Below are 17,502 nucleotides of genomic sequence, written 5' to 3'. Positions count from 1 at the left end.
GGAATCGAGTCCCATGCTCCCGACTCCAGCCCTTGTTTTTTCCACAATGGATAGCGTAATCCCAGGGTGAAGCAACTCCACTTGCGCAAGCCCGGACTGGCTGCTCCTCTCACCATAAGGAATGCTCTTGCCTGCTCTCCATTGTACGGTCTCGATGGCCACGGGTTTGGAAGGAGGACAAGGCAGAGACGAAGGAACAATACAGCGGTATAGAAAGGCAGCCTGATCACTCTTGTTGCCCTACCTCCTCAGCTGGTTGCAATCTCTTCCGCAAAATGAAATAACAAGAAGATGACTAATGACTGGAAGATGAGTGTCTTGCTGAAGCAATGCAGCAGGGCAAAGGACTCTTGCCAAGGGCAATGGAGAATCTTATTTCATTGCTTCCATGAAGATAGCAGCCATCCACCTACCTCACTAGATCCATCATGCCTTCAAGAGGCCACCGCAATGAAAAATAACCCTCATCTTCCACTGAAGGCACTGATTAATGCCTCCAAATCACCTTAGTTGCTCTGAACTCCTTTTCCTTTAATGAGCTCAGCTAGGTCTATGCTATTCCACCACAGCTGTTCACAAGCACCTATCAGAGATCTCAAGTGCCCAGGGAAAAGAGCATGAACAGGATCAGCCAGGAAATCCCCAGATGGCCTACGGGGAGGGAAAAAAAAAAAAGGTTGCAACCACATGATGCAATCCCTTGAACTTAAGTAAACCTGTCCTGACCAGTTCTCATCCAGCCTAATTTCTTCCCAGGGCAAATGAATTTCTTCCTGGGACAGCTGTTTGTTCACGTACAGATAGATGTCCAGAGGCAGCTACCTCTATGTTTCTGTTGCCTTGTCTCCACCACTTAAGCTGCAACTTCAATTATATCTAAACTTATTTCACTCCTTGTTTTGAGCAACAGCAGCTCTCATTTCAGCTAAAGACACTCTTTCCCCTCTTCCCTGTTTTCTTTGATTCCCCCCAGGTTTTCGCATCTGGGAGCAAGCCTTCACACTCCCTTTCCTGAGAACAAGGTTAATTTGTGACCTTGTCCTTCCTTCTGCTCTCGTGGCAAATAAGCACCAGCCCAAACCCATTGCATACTGATGATTCCCACCTGGAAGACCCTCCAGGAGCTAGAGAAGTTTCTTGAACACCTTACTCTGAAGATGAGGGTTGTGCTGAGCTGCACGATCAACAAGTGCCTGAAGAAAGGGAACTGGACTCAGGCAGCAGCAACAGCTCTCAGAAGAGGAAAGAAAAGGTTTGAGAAGGCAGAAAGGAACAATTGCATTAAAATATCCAGATCTTTCCCAGAATACTCACAGGAGGGTAAAAAAAAAAAAAAACACAAAGCCAGTTTTGGCAGCTCCCCTGCCCAAAATGACAATGTACTGGTGTGTCCTCCAGAGAGCAGAACCAAGGAGGCCAGCAGTCCAGGGGGCTGGCACAGAGGAATGCTTCCCATGCAGTCCTTTGACGTCAAATTCAAAGTATTAAAAAGGGTCTCATCTCTGCCAATTTTCACAAAATGAACAACAAATAGTTCAACTGGCTTCAAAGATTATTACACCGGGCATGCAATGGAATTACTGAAACATGGGGAATGTCACCACTTGTTTGTTTAAAAATCAGGCTGAAAAAACATGGCTATTTTTGTTTTTTAGAAGACCTGACTCCCACAGTCAGTCTAGAAAGACTGATAAGAAACTACGCATTGACTTACCACCAAATCTTTCATTCCTGAGCATTATCCAACCTGGCACAGAGGAGCTTAGAGTCAAGGTGGGGCTGGAAAAACTCCTGTTTCTGAGCAGCACCCACGTGCCACTGTGGCTGGACAAGGCAGAGAAATAAAAACTATTTTCCAAGTCCAACCAATAGCATGAGACAAGCCAGTGAGCCTCCAATGAAGGTCTCCCATCTAAGAGACCTAACATCCACAGAAATGGGGATAACACAAATCCCATTTCATGTTATTTGTGGTCCACACGACTCCACTTCCAGTCCCCCACTTTAGCTCCTCGCCCTCACCGTTGAGGGCATGACCTTCAGGAGGGGAGCAGAGATGGTGCTCACCCAGGAACGAGCTCCAGAGAGCCCTGAAGGCAGAGATCCCTGCAACGGGAGTCTCAGCAAGTCATCTCTCACAGTTAGAAATGCTGACTAATTAGAAACATCTTTAAATCCCCAACTGGGGAGATGCCTGAAAAAAGCCAAAACATAATAATAATAATGATGATGATATTTGTAACTGCTGTTACTTGTTATCTTCTCAAGATGTTGACAGCAGCTCTTAGCAAGCATACACCAGCGAATAGCTTACATGCACTAATTCTCTTAAAAAGCACATATTTAACCCTCAAAGAGCACTTTTCCAACCCACATGAAACCTTAGGGATTGCCAAAATGATTTAAAATCTCAGCAAACAAGAGCTCTTGGAGGTGATAATCAAACCCCTCTTGTCCACATGTGACTTATAAGGTCTATGTTTCTCATGCTCTACAGTTTCCAGCTGGGAAACATCAGCAAGCCATCCATTGCCCCTTACATACAGACAAACAGGTAATTAGTAAAATGACCTAATTAACATTAATGCACCAGAGTGACAGATCTAACAAAGCTTGACTTTTTAGGGTTTTCTGTTTTGTTTTTCCTAGTGCAGCTCTTTCCTGAGACTGTGCTCAAGAGATTGTTGGTTCTCCGATACCGGCTAAGTTTTGGCTACAACCCATCAGGAGACATGTACGAGGCGCAGTCCCACCACCCAGCAACTGTTTTCACAAAAGCTGTAGGAAACCAGTATCTTAGAGCTCGATCCCTCCAGTCAATGTTCTGGTTCAAAAGTTTTCAGGGTAGCCATAGAGACGAGGATAATCCACACGTGCCCGCACACAAGGCTCATTTGGAAGAAAGCCAGGCTCAAAATGGGACAGCCAGTACGCCGCTTTAAAACAAGAAATAGAAGTCTTTGCTGAGCACAAGAGCTAAACAATGATCACGTTTGCACTTCATTGCTCAGATGCCCTCCTTATAGATTTAAAATGGCATGGCAGAACAGGGACATTCATAGGGAAGGATCTGCTCTTCAACTGTAATCAGACACTGAGTGCTCAGGATGCACAAAGCGTGCGTGCACGTGATGGCGAGCAGACAGCATGGGATCAAAAACATGAAACTTGGGGGTTTTAAGGGGTGGGGGAGAGGCAAAGAACAGGCACAGTGCGCCCAGCTCTGCAAAACTCATGCACGCACAAGCAGGGCAACCACAAGTACTGCCCTGGGGAAGCAGAAAGGCGGCTGCTCGCCTCACAAAGCCTGGGGACAAGGCTTGCTCACTGCCTGCACCCAGGAGATGTTGTCCCAGCACAGGCAGATGCTGATAGGGCAGCATCCTGGGGAAGGGGCAGAGATCAACAGCCCAGCACACAAGAATGGTTTTTTTTTGTTTGTTGTTTTTTTAAAACCAAAAACACCATCCAGGGGCTGTTCCCACCTCTCCGGGACCCCAGCACCTCTCATGTGCAGGAAGTCCAGGGACAAGGCTGGATCGAGCAGGAAGAAGTAAGGTTGAACTGACTTTTGGAAAAAAAAAAGCTTTAGGACCCAAATTAAATACAGCAGGTCAGTGAGACCCTGCCACTGGCTGGGGTATGGGCTAACTCAGCACAAAGGAGGAATTCAGGTGCACCTTCTCCAGGTGAGACACCGCCTGACTCCAACTAACCTTGTTTGCAAGGAGCAATATTTGCCCCCGTGATGTGTCACCCAAGAGACCAAACTAGTTCACAACTCAAGTACTCTTGCAAGATTTGTTCTCCTCGGGTCAGAATAATTTGAGGAACATTGTCAAGGCTCACATACCTAAGAAAAACACATCCCATCCCCAGCCCAAGCCCCTCAAAAACGAGCAAGAAAGGAAAAAGCTGTGTCAGGCTGGAGGACACAGCACAGGGATGCAGGCACTGGCACGTCCACAGCCCCAGGGAGGGGTGGGGGCTGAACCACAGCCCAGGGCTGCTGCTCAGCAGCTGGGGCTCGAGCACTTGTTGAAGCAGGAGGAATTAGTAAGAGGCATGGGGAAACGTGGGGGGTGTTGTATTCAAGGCCCAAGCTGCTACAAAGAGAGAAGCAAAAGCAGTCTGGGGAAAGGTTTAGTTGGCTTTCTTCTGTTTTCTTTTTAGTTCTGACTCCCGACCACAGCCCCAGGAAGTGTGCACCCATCTGAGGTCTCCATGTGCCACCACCTTGGTGCATCTCCAAAGATGGAACACCCTGAAAACAAAAAAGGACAAACCAAATTTTATTATTTTCCCTCCTTGAGCTTTTAGGGAGTCAGAGGAAAACACTTCCATGAATGGCAACAGCTAGCTTTATTACCTACCATTCCCTCCACTGATCCTTGCAAAGTACTGAATGGGAGGAGCAGGATGAAAAAATCCCTGTTGCCCCATCCCCTGGCAGTTCAGCTGTTTTGCATCACCACCATGAATCAGCCTGCGTGCATGTGGGCACTGCCCATGCTGACGGGCATCGCCTGCAGCTCAGATCCTGCTCTCCTCTTGGAGGAGCACGAGGAGGGACAATGGCCATCAGGTGCTCCCGCGGCAGCGCAGCGTGGCCAGGAGGAATCATTTTTTCCAGGACAATGCTACAGCAGTGCAAGCAAACCACTCCATCCGGCGTCTGAAACTGCTTGAGTAAGATAAAACACCAAGCTCAGCCATCGCCCATCGGAGCCAGCATTACTGCAGCAAAGGTCCTGAGCTTTCCCCAGTACCTTTGCTCCGCAGCCACGTTCAGGTTACGACTCCAAAGGACCAAAGACCTCAGCCTCTGAGGTTTCCTCCTGCAAGGAATGCAAACAGCTGAGAAATGCTAGCGGCTTTCCCACACGGATCCACAGAGGGAAGCCGAGACACCAGGCAACCGCAGCCTTTCAGGAAAGAATTCGTGCTGAAAAATGACGGCTCTCCCTCCTGGCGGGGGTAACCTTACACTGGGAGGGACTCTCGACCTGCAGCCGCGCCACAGGCACTTGCTCCAAGCAGAGATCCCAGTGCACGAGGGCTGCCGGATCGGGACTGTACATACGTGTTAGGGCTTTTTCTAACGCACATCGGTCAGTGGAGGGACCCAGCAGGAGCCCGGTTGGGCCGGTGGACAAAGTGGGGGTAGGGGAGAAACTGTGACAAATTGAAAACGCAACATGGATTGCGTAACTGCCTGAATAATTCCTTTCAAGCCAAAAGGGATTCCTGTAAAAGAGGTAGTTTGCTGCAGTCCCTCGGCTCTGCTTAATGAAAGGACCCCCAGACAGGTTTGGTTGGATTTTTTTTTTCCTCTCTCCTTAAAAAAGACCTCCTCATAGCCCTGTTGCAATCTGTAGGATGCAACTGAGCTTCCATACTTCAGTTCCCACAGCTCTCCCCCTGCCAAACGGGTGACACTGGAGACAGATTTCCCCACGCTGGCTGGGTGAGGAATTTGTTCAAAACGGCAAAGACGCTCATTCCCTTCTGCTGGAGACAAATTAATGAAAACAATGCAAGATATTCATAGGGGAGGAGGGAAAATCTGCTGACAAATATTTTCTCTAAAACATGAAGTGAGGTTTATTAGAATGTGGGATCATCTCCCAGCAAGAAAGAAAAATTGGTGAAATGAAGGGAAAAGCAGGGGAAAGAGTCACAGCAGCAGGATCGACTCAAGTTACGGAGTGGCATTCACAAAACCTGTGGAAGCCTCAAGTTATAGGAAGGAAACCTGGAACATCAATGCACAGGAGGGTCCCAACGCTGTGCGGTACCAGCAGCCACTCCAAACCCTGCCAAAATGCTGACAGCATCCTCCCAGCGACAGAAAAAAAAAAAAAGAAAACCCTCCTCAAGGGCAGCAAATCCCTAGGGGGGACCAGGGGGAGCCTGAGCATTTTACCTGGTTTGAGAAGGAAATCAGGTGTGAGAGGAAGGGGATGGAGGCCACCCCTGAACTTTTTTTTGGTGCAACAAGTGTGTTGTTTCCCAGAAGGATAGCCAGCCATGGCAGAAATAGTGCAACTCATCTTGGTCACTAGCACCCATGTGGATGTTCTGATGTCTCATATGGTAGTTGAGCCCACACTGCAGCCTGTCCCTCCAAACAGACACTAACAGGGCCTCTCTCCTCTACCTGACCAGGTATTTCCACCAAACTTTCAGGGAGGAAGTGATCAGACCTCAGCACCACCCCACTGGCACAGAGCTGGTCAATGGATTCAAAAGCTTTGCCGAAATCAGGCTGACAAAATGTTATTCTCTTCAGCGGGATCTTTAGGAGCTAACCCCACTGAGTTTGGAGCTCCTTGAATTCCACATCACACCGTTTGCCTAAAATGCAGATCCCCAGCTCCCTGCCAAGCCCTCCGAACCCGTTGGCCTTGAGGCCAGGTCCGCAGACTACTCCGCAAGTCCTTCCCCTCTCCTGGGCAGCCCCAGCTTCTCCTCCTTGCCCCAGAACTCCGGCCCCACAACTGGTTATTTTCTACCTACCTCCACTCCTGCCCCAGTTCCCCTTCCTCCCTTTTCTTGCTTCCCACATGAACACCATGAGCCCTAACTCCCCTCCTGGCCAACCTCTGACCCCATTTGGTTCAGGAGGGCACAGATGCCTACCCTGAGCTCCACGAGTAGATGTGAGGACCAGAAGATGGGATGGGATGGCAGGTCAGGCAGTTTGGAGACTGCTGCCCATTGGGAAGGTGGCAGAGCCCCATACTCATTGTCCCCGCTTGTGTCCTTGTTTAGGGGAAGGGACACCTGAAGGCAGCTCAGGACCATCTCCTTCCCACAGCCCAATCCCCAGCACAAGCGCTGACTCAGGCGTGAGCAACACCCGCGCGATGGCATTGCGTGCCCTGGGCACCCAGACAGCCCTCAGCATCAGCCGGGAACATGCTCTGCCCCAGTGAATCACACACCAGCCCCGGCAAGTCCTTTCATGACCCATCAGTCACCAGAGGGGAAAAAAATTACAGGCACACAAAGTAATTAGAGGTGTAACCCTCTCCCCTCCCTCTGTGCAGGCTTAATGCTCCCTTTGTCCAGGCATGTTTGCCTTGCTAAGTCATGCCTCGGGACAGCTTTCTTGACAGAAAACAAAGGTTAATTAAAAAAAAGCACAAAGAAATCCCTCGTTAAAATGGCCACCCTCTCGGCATGGCTCTCCACCCAGCCTGGTCCTTCCTGGAAGCTGAGCACCGACCCATGGCCATCACCCCTGCAAGGAAGCCAAATTACACGCAGCCAGCTCGGGGCTGACTCCAGCAATGGAAATCAGACAGGGGAGCAGACCTGAGGTGCAGCAAGGTGCAAAGCCAGTGGTGGTTACCTGCCCCATGCGCCGAGATCCCAGCCTCACTGACCGTTCATCTTCCCTCTAATTAAAGCCTCGGTGGCACACATCACCTGTGACCTACTGCAACTCTGCCACCGACGGCTCTTGGGACAAGCAAAGAGACTCTGCTCCCATCCCGCCGCACCTAGGCGGCTGAAACCACAGCAAACCTGGCTTCCAGGTGCTTCGCCTCCACGATGGAGGTCTGTTACAGCACAGACTTGTTGAACACAGGTAAAGCCTGCTTCAGACCTGCTGTCTGCAAGTGCACAAACACCTCTCCCACGTACTCATCCCATTCACCTGGGACGCGCACAAGCACCTCTGATCCTGTTAGCCAGAAGTGGTGAAAGCACACGCACACGTGTATGCACACCAGCCAGCTCATTAAAGCTAATTAAACAGTCTTCCACAGGGAGTTTTGAAATGCATATACAGCAATTTCTGCACATTGCTTTCTTCAGCCCTCTGGATGTGTGAGCATGATTACTCACACCACATGAAAAATACGGCTAATATGAAACTTCAGGGAGCTGCCACGCTTGCACATTAATGGAGGTGTGCTGTGATTTAATCAGATTCTTCCTGCTCAGAGACAAATATGGTGGCAGCAGTACAGGGGAAGAACATCCAATGCTCAGATTTCTGTCCAAGCCTGAATCAAAGGAATTGACAATTTGGAATTGCAGGATCTTTTTGCTGGCAGCTTTTGGTAAATTCTGCAAACCAAGATGTCATCAGGGTAAGGTGTGGAGCCAACACACATGTAAGCAACACCATCAGCACCAAGATGACCACGGAGCAGAAGTACAAAGGATTGAATTGATGGGCTCAAGCAAAGAAAAAACAAAAGACAAAAATCACACCTTCATGAGCTTCCAGTATAGGAAAATTGTAGCCTCAGACCTGATAAATGATGCAAAGGAAACCTGAGCAGGGACACTGGCAGCCTGGCCACACTCAAGGAGCAGCTCCATTTGATGGGAACCACAGAGCCATCAGCCTCAGGAGCTCACGGAGCCAGTGCTAAGGCACCAGCCCTCCTGCAAGGGCACAAGGGGACTACCCCAAACCCAGCCACATCAATACAGGGAGATGCTTCAGTTGGCACACGTGTACAGATACATGTCTGTCTGTACATGTGATCTCACTAATTTCACAACATACACTCCAAAAACAGGAACACATACATTAAAGCCACATACCATGACTGTATAATGAGGAAACTTCGCTAATCTTTCACAGATAACACTTTGGGTCAAATTCAACTGCAGACACAGATGATGGAAAGGCTTCCATTGAGTTTTTTGTAGTTGGTCATCATGTAGATGCACTCAGGGCACAGCTAGTTAACTGTAAGGCTGGTATGTTCAGTGAATCTGCAAGCTTGGCTAGTGAAGCCAAAGGGCTTGCAGTTTCCATAAATCAAGCTACTTCCAGATTTATTTATTTTTTTTTACCATTGCTCTTTCAGGTCTTAAAGAAAAAAACATACACTAGGTTCCTACACTGAAATAGACAATGATGAAATACAAGGGACTAAAACAACCATCATTCATATGGATGACATCTGCAGTATTTTTATTTTATTTTTTTTTTGCTGGTTGTCTAACCTATATTCCTACAGTTCACAGTAATAAGTAGGTCAAAATATGCAGGACAAGTATCCAGCCACAGTTAGTGCACACAGCTGCACTGACCAAGCCGTTCAAGTTTCATGATTACTCCAGTGATACAGTTTTGAGAAACCCTACAGTTTTAATTTAAAAGGCACCAGAAATCAACTGCGAACCACAGCATATAAAGCTAGAGAATAGCTTAGCTGTCAAAACGAGACAGGAGAAACCATTTTCATCAATAAGATCTTTCAAGAGAAGATTTCAAGATTTCAGCAAAATGATACACAATAAGTGTAGTTAAAGGAAACTGTAGTTGAACAAAACTAAAAACAGCTTTCCACAGTTTCTGTTGACCCTACATTAGATGACTTTCCTGTGTGGCTCATTACCAGAGCCAATAATGACATTTTCAACTTTTTCCCCAATTTGGTCTGAAAGCTTTAGGTTACAGCAAAAACTTTAAGAGAATCTGTAAAGCTTGAGAAACAACACAACCAAAGACTTTGCTTTATTACAGAGTTGGCTTTGCAAAAGTGTTGCTTCATCTAGAAAACTTAATAAAGATTTAAAAAGGTATTTATTCTGACTACTGGAAAATACAGATGTTAGTCCTAGATTATATCCTGTGAGAAACAAAAGCTATGGGAGGGGGAAACTTAAAGCGCTGGAGTCACAACAGCTTTTTCACAGAGACAGCGAGAAGCAACTTGAATATAAATAAGTGTCCAAAATAGGTCAGCACTCTTTTCTTGGCCACCGAAGTTTGATACTTTTCACTCAGAGTTAGCCTGGATGGTGGAGGCACACACACAGCACTGCGAGATCCGTGGGGATGCAGGAGAGCCCATCAGCAACTGGCAGCATTGGGCAAGACCCAGTCCTGCAACAAATCCCATACAGATGGGTTGGGGCTCTCCACACATTGGGCTAGGAGGTGCAGAGTTTAAAAAATAAAAACACAACATTTCTAGAGCAGCACCAAGTCTGCTGGTCAAGCCCCAGCAGCATCCCTGCCTCGCACAGCTTGTTTACCACCAATAAAAAGCCCATTAATTGCACAATGCACCTGTTAAAAATAACTCCAAAAAGTCATTACTGGTAAATTAGTAAGACATCAGGAGATGCAGATGCCTCCACGTGGTGTTATGGAAACCGCAAAGGAGGCAGGCTTCCCTCAGGAGCTTTCCCTGAGGGAGACAGGGCTGGGGATTTCTCTCCCTTTGAGAGGACACAGCTAATTTGAAGGGCTCAGGCCCAAAATACAGCCATCACCTCGCCAACAAGCCCAGGGTTTCTGGTTAAGCAACATCCAGAGAAGGTAAACTCATCGGGCTGACATGACGCCGGTTCCTGAAGGACCGGCCGGAGTGCAAGGCCCCTTCGCCCAGGGGTGGCTGCCAAATCTTCGCGGCCCAGCTCAGGTAAAGAGGCCATAACAAGTGCTGGGGCGGCAGCGTCCCCCCGCAGGCTGCCCACGGACCCCGCTGAGGAAGGAGCCCACGAGGGCACACGGCTCAGACCTTGCAGATGGTGCCTCTCAGGTTGCTGCCCCCAGACTTGCACAGCTTAGGGGCTGCTCCAAAACTGACCCGGGGTCACTGCCCAAGCCCCACTGACTGAAACAGAACCAGGATCCCTTCTGGTTCACAAGGTGCTAAGAGGGGACCTCGAAAGCAGCTGCAGATACACAGGGTGGTGATTCAGCCTGACCCTTTCACAAGAGGAAACCTTCCCTCCCCATGCCCTCACAGGACAGCAAGTACATTTTTCAGACGTGCACGGTATCCTCCAGGCTTGTAAGAATGAACGCAAACAGGTCACGCAAACAGGTGAGCAAGCGCTGTGGTATATCCTGGCAAGAAACACAAACATTGGGCTTCAGAAATGAAAGCATTCATCAGCACAGCGTCCACAACACCTGCATTGCTGCTGCTACAAAGAAACCTCCCACAGAGCCCCAGATACCGAAAATCCCCAGACCCGAGGATGACAGTCGGTAAAACACACCCAGTGGACTCGCACATGGAGAGAAGGGAGGAAGAGCTCTCCTGCAGCCTCCGCACCACAAAGAAGAAACAAGCTAACACCCGCTGACCCCCTATTTAACTCTTAAATTCAGGTGGCACTTGATGGAGACAACAGAAGGATAAAAACTACACCCAAATTAGCAGCTGGTGCTTGTGCCCGGATGGTGAGGATGCTCAGCTGCTTCAGCCGAGATTGTCTCCAGCTGGAAAGGGGTGAGAGCAGCTTCCCTGGTGGGGTCTCTATTTCTGGAACTGCCGCTGCTGTTTTAAAGCCGCCCTCAGGGACAGCTGTCCCATTGCAGGCAGCCCGTTCCACAACGAGTCACCTGCAGCACCAGCGAGGTTACACCAAGCAAAAGTTTCATCTGCTGAGGTCCCTCCCACACTTCTTCTTTAACAAACAGCAAAGGGGCTCCTTCCAAGGGAATCACGGAAAGGCAGCGTGCTTCAGCACATGGGGCTACCTCTCGGCAAGCTGCAGCAGAGCTCTGCTGGACCACTCGCTGCAGGGAGACCAGGAATTGAACTTGATGATCCCTGTGGGTCCCTTCCAACTCAGGATATTCTATAATTCTGTATATTCTATGATTCTCCTCAGCCACACAAGGCGGCAGGGACAGCTCACGCCAGAATACCACCACCTCCAGCCCCGCTGCAGTTGCATATGCCCACCTCAATTTAACTAGGTAGCACGTTGAGAAACCCAATCTAAGCTAACTCCAGCTTGAGGATGCTTAAACCAGATCCAAAGCGTGACGGGATGGTGACCCTCTCTGGTCTCGCCCCTGCTACATCTACTGTGTCCAAAACATTTTGGAGGCAGAGGGCGGGAGGGACGACTCCGCTCCAGCAGATTTCAGGCTGGATCGAGTATCGTATTGCCCGCACCGCTGTAACGCGACGCCGGCGTAGGGCAGCCCGCCAGCATAAACACCGTATCGGGTGCTCTGGCTGCGCCGACAGCAATGCAACCGTGTCCTGGGGCCGGATCCAGGCCCGGCAGACACGTGCATCTCCGGTGCCGATGGCCGCAGAGACGCAGCTCGGGTCTGCCCGCGGCGGTGGGCGTGGGGCAGGCAGCGGAGCAAGCCCCATAGAGGAGATCTGCGTGGCTGGCGAGTGCCTGAGCTCCTGGGAACGGCCCTTTTACTGGGCTCCAGATGCTGTGGAGTGATTGCTTATATGAAGGCGGGGGAGGCCTCTTTACTGTTTCTCATTTCCTCCTTTTTTTTTGCTTTTTTTTCTCCCTCCCCCCCCCCCCCTCTGATTTCCTGGTTTTGTTCAGAAGCACAAGAGAGTCATTCATCATTTTTCTTCGAGCACAAGGAGCGCTCTCACCTCCCCCTCACCCCGAAATCCCTCCCCACCAGAACAGGGCAGGCGTTCGCCGGCCAAAAAGGCTCGCAGCGGGGAAGGCAAAGCTCCCCGGTTCCTCCAAAGAGCTCGGCACAAAGGGCCACTTTCTCAGCCGGGTTCATTGGGTGCCAGCCCCGAAAGGGTGAAGGCCAAAACTCAACGACAGCAGAAACGCTAGGTCAGAAAACGGATATCGGCAGCAGAGGAAAGCAATTTGCACCGGTTTGAATTACAGGAGATGCAAAGCAGAGGGTAATTTGCATGCTGAGGAGACAGACAGTGCCCCAGGTAACAGGAATAAAGAGCGAGGAGATGCAGGGCCGCTGCCTCGGCAGCCCTCCTGCCAACCCAAACCGGGGCAGTTCCCGTGCAGGGTTGCCCCCCAGCCTCTGGAAGGGGATGGGCAGAGGTGAAAGAGCAGCCCGGGTGCAGGATTTGCACGTGGCGCCAAGCCACCCGCCCCAGCTTTGGGATGGGCTTTCAGGAATCCCTCGTTTATTTGGTAGGAGGGAGAGAAAAGAGATGACTACAGGTGTACCCATCCGGAGGGTCAACGACAGCCCCAGGAAAACCTTTTCATACAGCTTGAACGTGACTTTCAAGTCCCACTGGTGTTCACCATCATGCTGCCCTCTCCATAGCTTTTGATGGCCTTCTCCTTGCCCTGCTCTTGGAGGTGGGGAGCCAGGACTAAAACATCTCGTCTCAGTACAGCTGCAACAAAAGGAGACGCTCTCTCCAAATGCAAACAGAAAAAAATCAAGGTAGCTAAAATGCTTGCACACATTTTTATAAAGCCACTCTGAGTTTGCACAGAAACCAGGACTGTGCAAATATGTGGCAGCTGTATGGGGTCTTTTGGCTTGGCTGATGACCTGGAAGAAAGAAAAGTGGAAATAAAACTGGACATACAGAAAACGTTCTGGGCTTTTATTTTGTTTGGTAGGTCGAAAAGGTCTGCTTATGGTCAAGCATGAGGCTTCCTTTTGGTGTTTTTAGAAGGAAAAGAAATAGAAGACCATGGTCAGTAACAGGGCTGGTGGGATGGAGGGAGCCTAAGTACCAGCAGTTCCACCGAGGAGGTACACTTGTGGCACAACTTCAGCAAAAACTGGAAAAACAATACAAATAAAAGCTACCAAATGGCTACAGCATTCAGGTGCATGGTCTGGAGACTGGATTTGGTGGACTTCCATGACCTCAAGTATCATCATTTGGAAAGACCACAGAGTTTGAATGGGGGACCTAAGACAGACAGCGTTTACATCTTGGGCAAAGGAAAAGCTGGTGGTTGGCTATTTAGGGCCATTTTTGAGAGCATGGCGGATCTTCCCTTTCTTTAAATATGGGAGCTCTTTTCTTTTTTTTTTGCTTCTGGTCTCCCTTGACTTCTTTGCAAGCTTTTAATGTTCCTTTGGGCTCCCAAAGAGCAACCCCAATATCTCAAAGTTACTTGAATAAAAACTGAGATTTAGCTTATTTTTTTAGCTTTGTGGGGTTTTTTTGTTTTTTGTTTTTTTTGTGTGTGTGTGTTTTTTTCTTTTATGTCAGCCAATCTAAAATGATCAGCCCCAGCCACCACAGACCAAGGTAGGACCCAACGCATGGACCCCACCACACTGCAGACCCGGAGCTGTCGCCTCCCCAGCTCCCAAGCGTGCGGCCGCAGCTCTCTCCTCCCAACCCTCCCACCCCGCCGGGACGGACCCTGCCGGCTGCTTTCTGTGCTCTCTGCAGGTCTGAGCAGGTCTCCACCGAGCCAGACGGGTCCAAATGAGCCTGCCAGCACCTGGGTGAAAATATGCAAAGTGAACCCGAGAGTGGGCGCAGGGGGAGACGGTGAGGCTGGCAGAAACGCAGAGAGAGGAAGAGAGCACAGTACTTTATAGCAGAAAGAAAATAAACTTGCTGACCCAAAAAAGATGCAATGGGAAGAATGTACAAGGCTGTAGGGACAAAAACAGCAGCTAACAACGAAGGCAAGGAGGGACTGGGGTGAACACGTTGATCAGCATGGGTATAACGGTGTGTCTCCCTCTCGGCACCAAGGAGATCCCCGAGGGCCCCCAGAAGCCTTCGGCAAACAGGGACCAAGTTCTTGGCTCACCCACCAGGCTCTCATCCCACAGAAGACCAGGTTTCTGCTGTTGGAAAGATCATCAAAATAAATTCCAAAAAATCCCCGGGGATTTTGCATTGGAGGTTTTCGGAGGTTTCTTCACCCCGGCATGTTCAAACTAGGCAGCACATGCCATGTGTGGCACCACCGTGGTTTCTGTAGTGTTCAACAGCGGAGCACCTCGCAGGCTGTTTTAGTCTAAGAAATGTGGATGCAGAAGGGATGAGAGCAGCCCAAAACTGAGACGAGCTCCAAAATGAGGCCGCCGTACCCTATTCCAGCTACAGCCCTGCACTAGGGCCAGCAGAAGCCCTGCACGTTTTTTTCAGAAAGAAGCCAGGCAGTGAAAAGCCCGCAGCGGGAGCATTTTCCTTTCAGGCTGACCCGAGCCGTCCTGCATACCCGCAGCGAGGGCACGGCCACGGGCAGCCAGCTCGCCCGCTCCAGGAGGGGAAAGGGGAAGTTAATTTTCGCAGTCAAAAGAAAATAGGGAGTTCTGTTCCGACGGCAGGAACGTAGCCGTGACATTTAGTCACTTGCTATTTCTGCTTCCCGGGTACGTCCCTCCACACAAGAGAGACAGGAGTCCTCCAGGCGGCCCCACAGAATGTGTTTGCCCAAACTTCGGTGTCTAAACCCGCACCGAGGTCCCTGCGTGAGGGCAGGGTTTTGGGGGGAGGTCAGGCTCCTCTGCTCGGTGCCCGGGCAAAGCAGGCTGCCTCTGAACAGATGCATGGAAAAAGGGCGAACCTGCAGCTCTGGCCTAGGGCTGCCCGGGGTCTGACTCACCAGCCCAAAACAGCAAACCCAGCCACGCCACAAGCCGGGGCACGACAGCAGCACTGCACCGCATTAGTGCAGGTTCAGCAATGAGGAGACCAATGATCTCCTGCTCTGAAGTGCAGCCGTTCACCACCGCCGCCATGGGAAAACCCGCATTTGCTCCATTTTTGGCTGCGACAGCCCGCGATCCTACTTCGCACGCTATCGTGGCAATGTTCTTGCAACAAAACCAGCACCCCCAGCCCAAATTCCAGCTCTCCGATCAGGACACCACCTCGTCCCTGATGTCCCCATCCCTCTTGCCCTGCCTGGAGGCGCAGGCTGTGGCTGTTTGCCCTCCAGGCACCGTGCATGCCTGCAGGGTTGGAGAGAAAAAAGGTGCAACCGGCTCGAGGTAACTCCCGTGCAGGGCAAACTGCAAGCTCCGAGCCTTGCACAACAAGCCCAGGTCCCGGCGTCAGGCGGCCAGCCCAGCCCAACCCAGCCCTGCCCCGCTCCTGCTGCTGACACTGCTCAGCCCACGGCTGCAGGGATTTCCAAGGCACAGCCCAGTCTGCTGCCCGCTCACAGGGACGCCTTCCTCGCCCCGCCGATTGCAGATGCTTTCCGCCATGCAGATCATTAACGGCTTTTTCATGGAGATATTTGGGGAATTCCTCCCATTAAAAATATCTCCTAAATCTGATGGCATCCACAATGGACTGCTTCGAGAGAAAAGCTGCAAGAGCTTACTGCAGAAAATATAATTTTTTATGGCAGTGGACAGTCCAGAGTGGATTGTAAATACTCCCACAGGAGCATTCACACACTCAACACATAGCTCAATGACAGACTTGAACATGGGTAGTGATGACGGGACACAAGCAAGATGCATAATTCAGCTGCCTAAAATGCAGCCTCATCATGGGATGCCATGAACGGGTTATGCATTCAGGCAACTATCCCCACATGGGCAGAGGAAAAAAAAAAAAAAGAAAAGAACTGGGGAAAAAAAAAAAGGGAAAAAAAAAAAGCAGAGTCAGTTAAATATTTATAGGGGGCCTCTGCATTTCAGAGGGGAACAGATTTTATGTCAGCTGGAAGATTTTGGCTCTGCCTGGGCAGATCACCGCTAGGGGAAAGGACACCTCCTGGATGGGACCTCCCTTCTCACCACGGCTGCTGCTCCCAGACACATGAAGCGATGAGAGATGACAGCAGGTAGCAAACTGGATTTGTAAGAGCAACTCCAGATTGGTCTTATGCATGGAGATCTTCCTACCCAACGCCTCAAGACACAGCAGTCACGTACACGGCTGAGGGTTTGCTCGCTTCCCCAGCACTTGAAGCCCCGCTGCTGGAAGTCAGGAGGGTAACTCAAGGCAAGGCTCTCCCCATACTCACCCTTTCCATGAATTCCCAATTTACTGGCCACCACCTAAGGCAGGATTATGGGCCTGACAGACCTTTGGCCAGCCTGGTCTGCTGCCAGGTCATATCCGCACTGCCCAAACATTTTCAGCACGGTCTGAATTCGCAAAGGTCTGTTTCAGGACACGAAGGGCCAGCCCAATGGCCAGGGGTTAAGGTAACAAATCCTTGAAATCAGACTGATAAAAAGACAGAATAAACACAAAACAGAGGTAAGCAATGACTGAAATCAATAACAATCATTACTAGAAAGTCGGAAGCTGTCCAAGCAGCTGAGATTAGAAGAAAGCTCTCTGCATTATCAATTTTTTTACTCTTTTCTAGCAGGCAAATTTTGTTAAAGCTGAAAGATTTGTGATTAATCCGTTGACAACTCAGCTGGCCTTAGTCCTTGTAGGATGAGAGTCATAGTTCCCAAGAGGCCTGAGCACAAACCAAGCCACTTTCCGTACAGTGGGACCTGCCAGAACCTGATCACCTCCCTGGTCAGTTTTGCCATGTTCAGCTCCAAAACAGGAGAAAAAAAAGCAAGCAAGTCAAGCCCTGGTCCACAAAGGTGGAGCTGCTCAGCCCCACCTTTAGATTCAAATGGAGAACCCCCTGTCCATACACAAGTATCTGAAGCAATATTCATAAAGCAAACACTGGAATGACCGGCAAGCAGGGCTCACTTTGCACACCTGCCCCTTACCAACAGGCAAATCTCAGGACATCAGTGCTTCTAAGAAAGAGATTCAAATAAAACTGAGCACACTGAGTCCACTGAGTACATTTGTTTAAAAAGCTACATGAAACGCGGTAAGTATTTACAGACAGACTCCCCAC

The 17,502-nt window shown here is 50.0% G+C and overlaps 1 protein-coding gene and 1 long non-coding RNA gene across 5 annotated transcripts in view; both read right to left on the bottom strand.

Annotated features, from left to right (window-relative positions):
- Positions 1-17,502, bottom strand: part of IGFBP2 (insulin like growth factor binding protein 2) — a 54,796-nt gene that overhangs the window by 26,523 nt on the left and 10,771 nt on the right. Inside the window, exon 1 of one of the 4 annotated variants that reach the window (XM_040562509.1) lies at positions 10,963-10,977. The exons of 2 other annotated variants lie outside the window; for them this stretch is intronic. Coding sequence is in view for 1 of the 2 variants with exons in the window: in XM_040562506.1 (XP_040418440.1) it covers positions 10,311-10,416 (106 nt within the window). In the remaining variant the exon portion in view is untranslated. Of the gene's footprint in view, positions 1-10,310; positions 10,432-10,962; positions 10,978-17,502 lie in introns of those variants that run through there. One more of the 4 variants, XM_040562506.1, reaches the window with a different exon arrangement.
- On the bottom strand, positions 3,627-7,324 carry LOC121072654. Its single transcript, XR_005821354.1, has 2 exons — positions 4,374-7,324; positions 3,627-4,264 (listed from the first exon to the last, which is right to left on the bottom strand). It is a non-coding gene; the product is annotated as an uncharacterized LOC121072654 (long non-coding RNA).

Source organism: Cygnus olor, chromosome 6, assembly GCF_009769625.2.
Source record: "Cygnus olor isolate bCygOlo1 chromosome 6, bCygOlo1.pri.v2, whole genome shotgun sequence".
Taxonomy (NCBI): Eukaryota; Metazoa; Chordata; class Aves; order Anseriformes; family Anatidae; genus Cygnus; species Cygnus olor.
The sequence above is the reverse complement of the archived record's forward strand: the minus strand, read 5'-3'. Positions and strand labels throughout refer to the sequence as shown.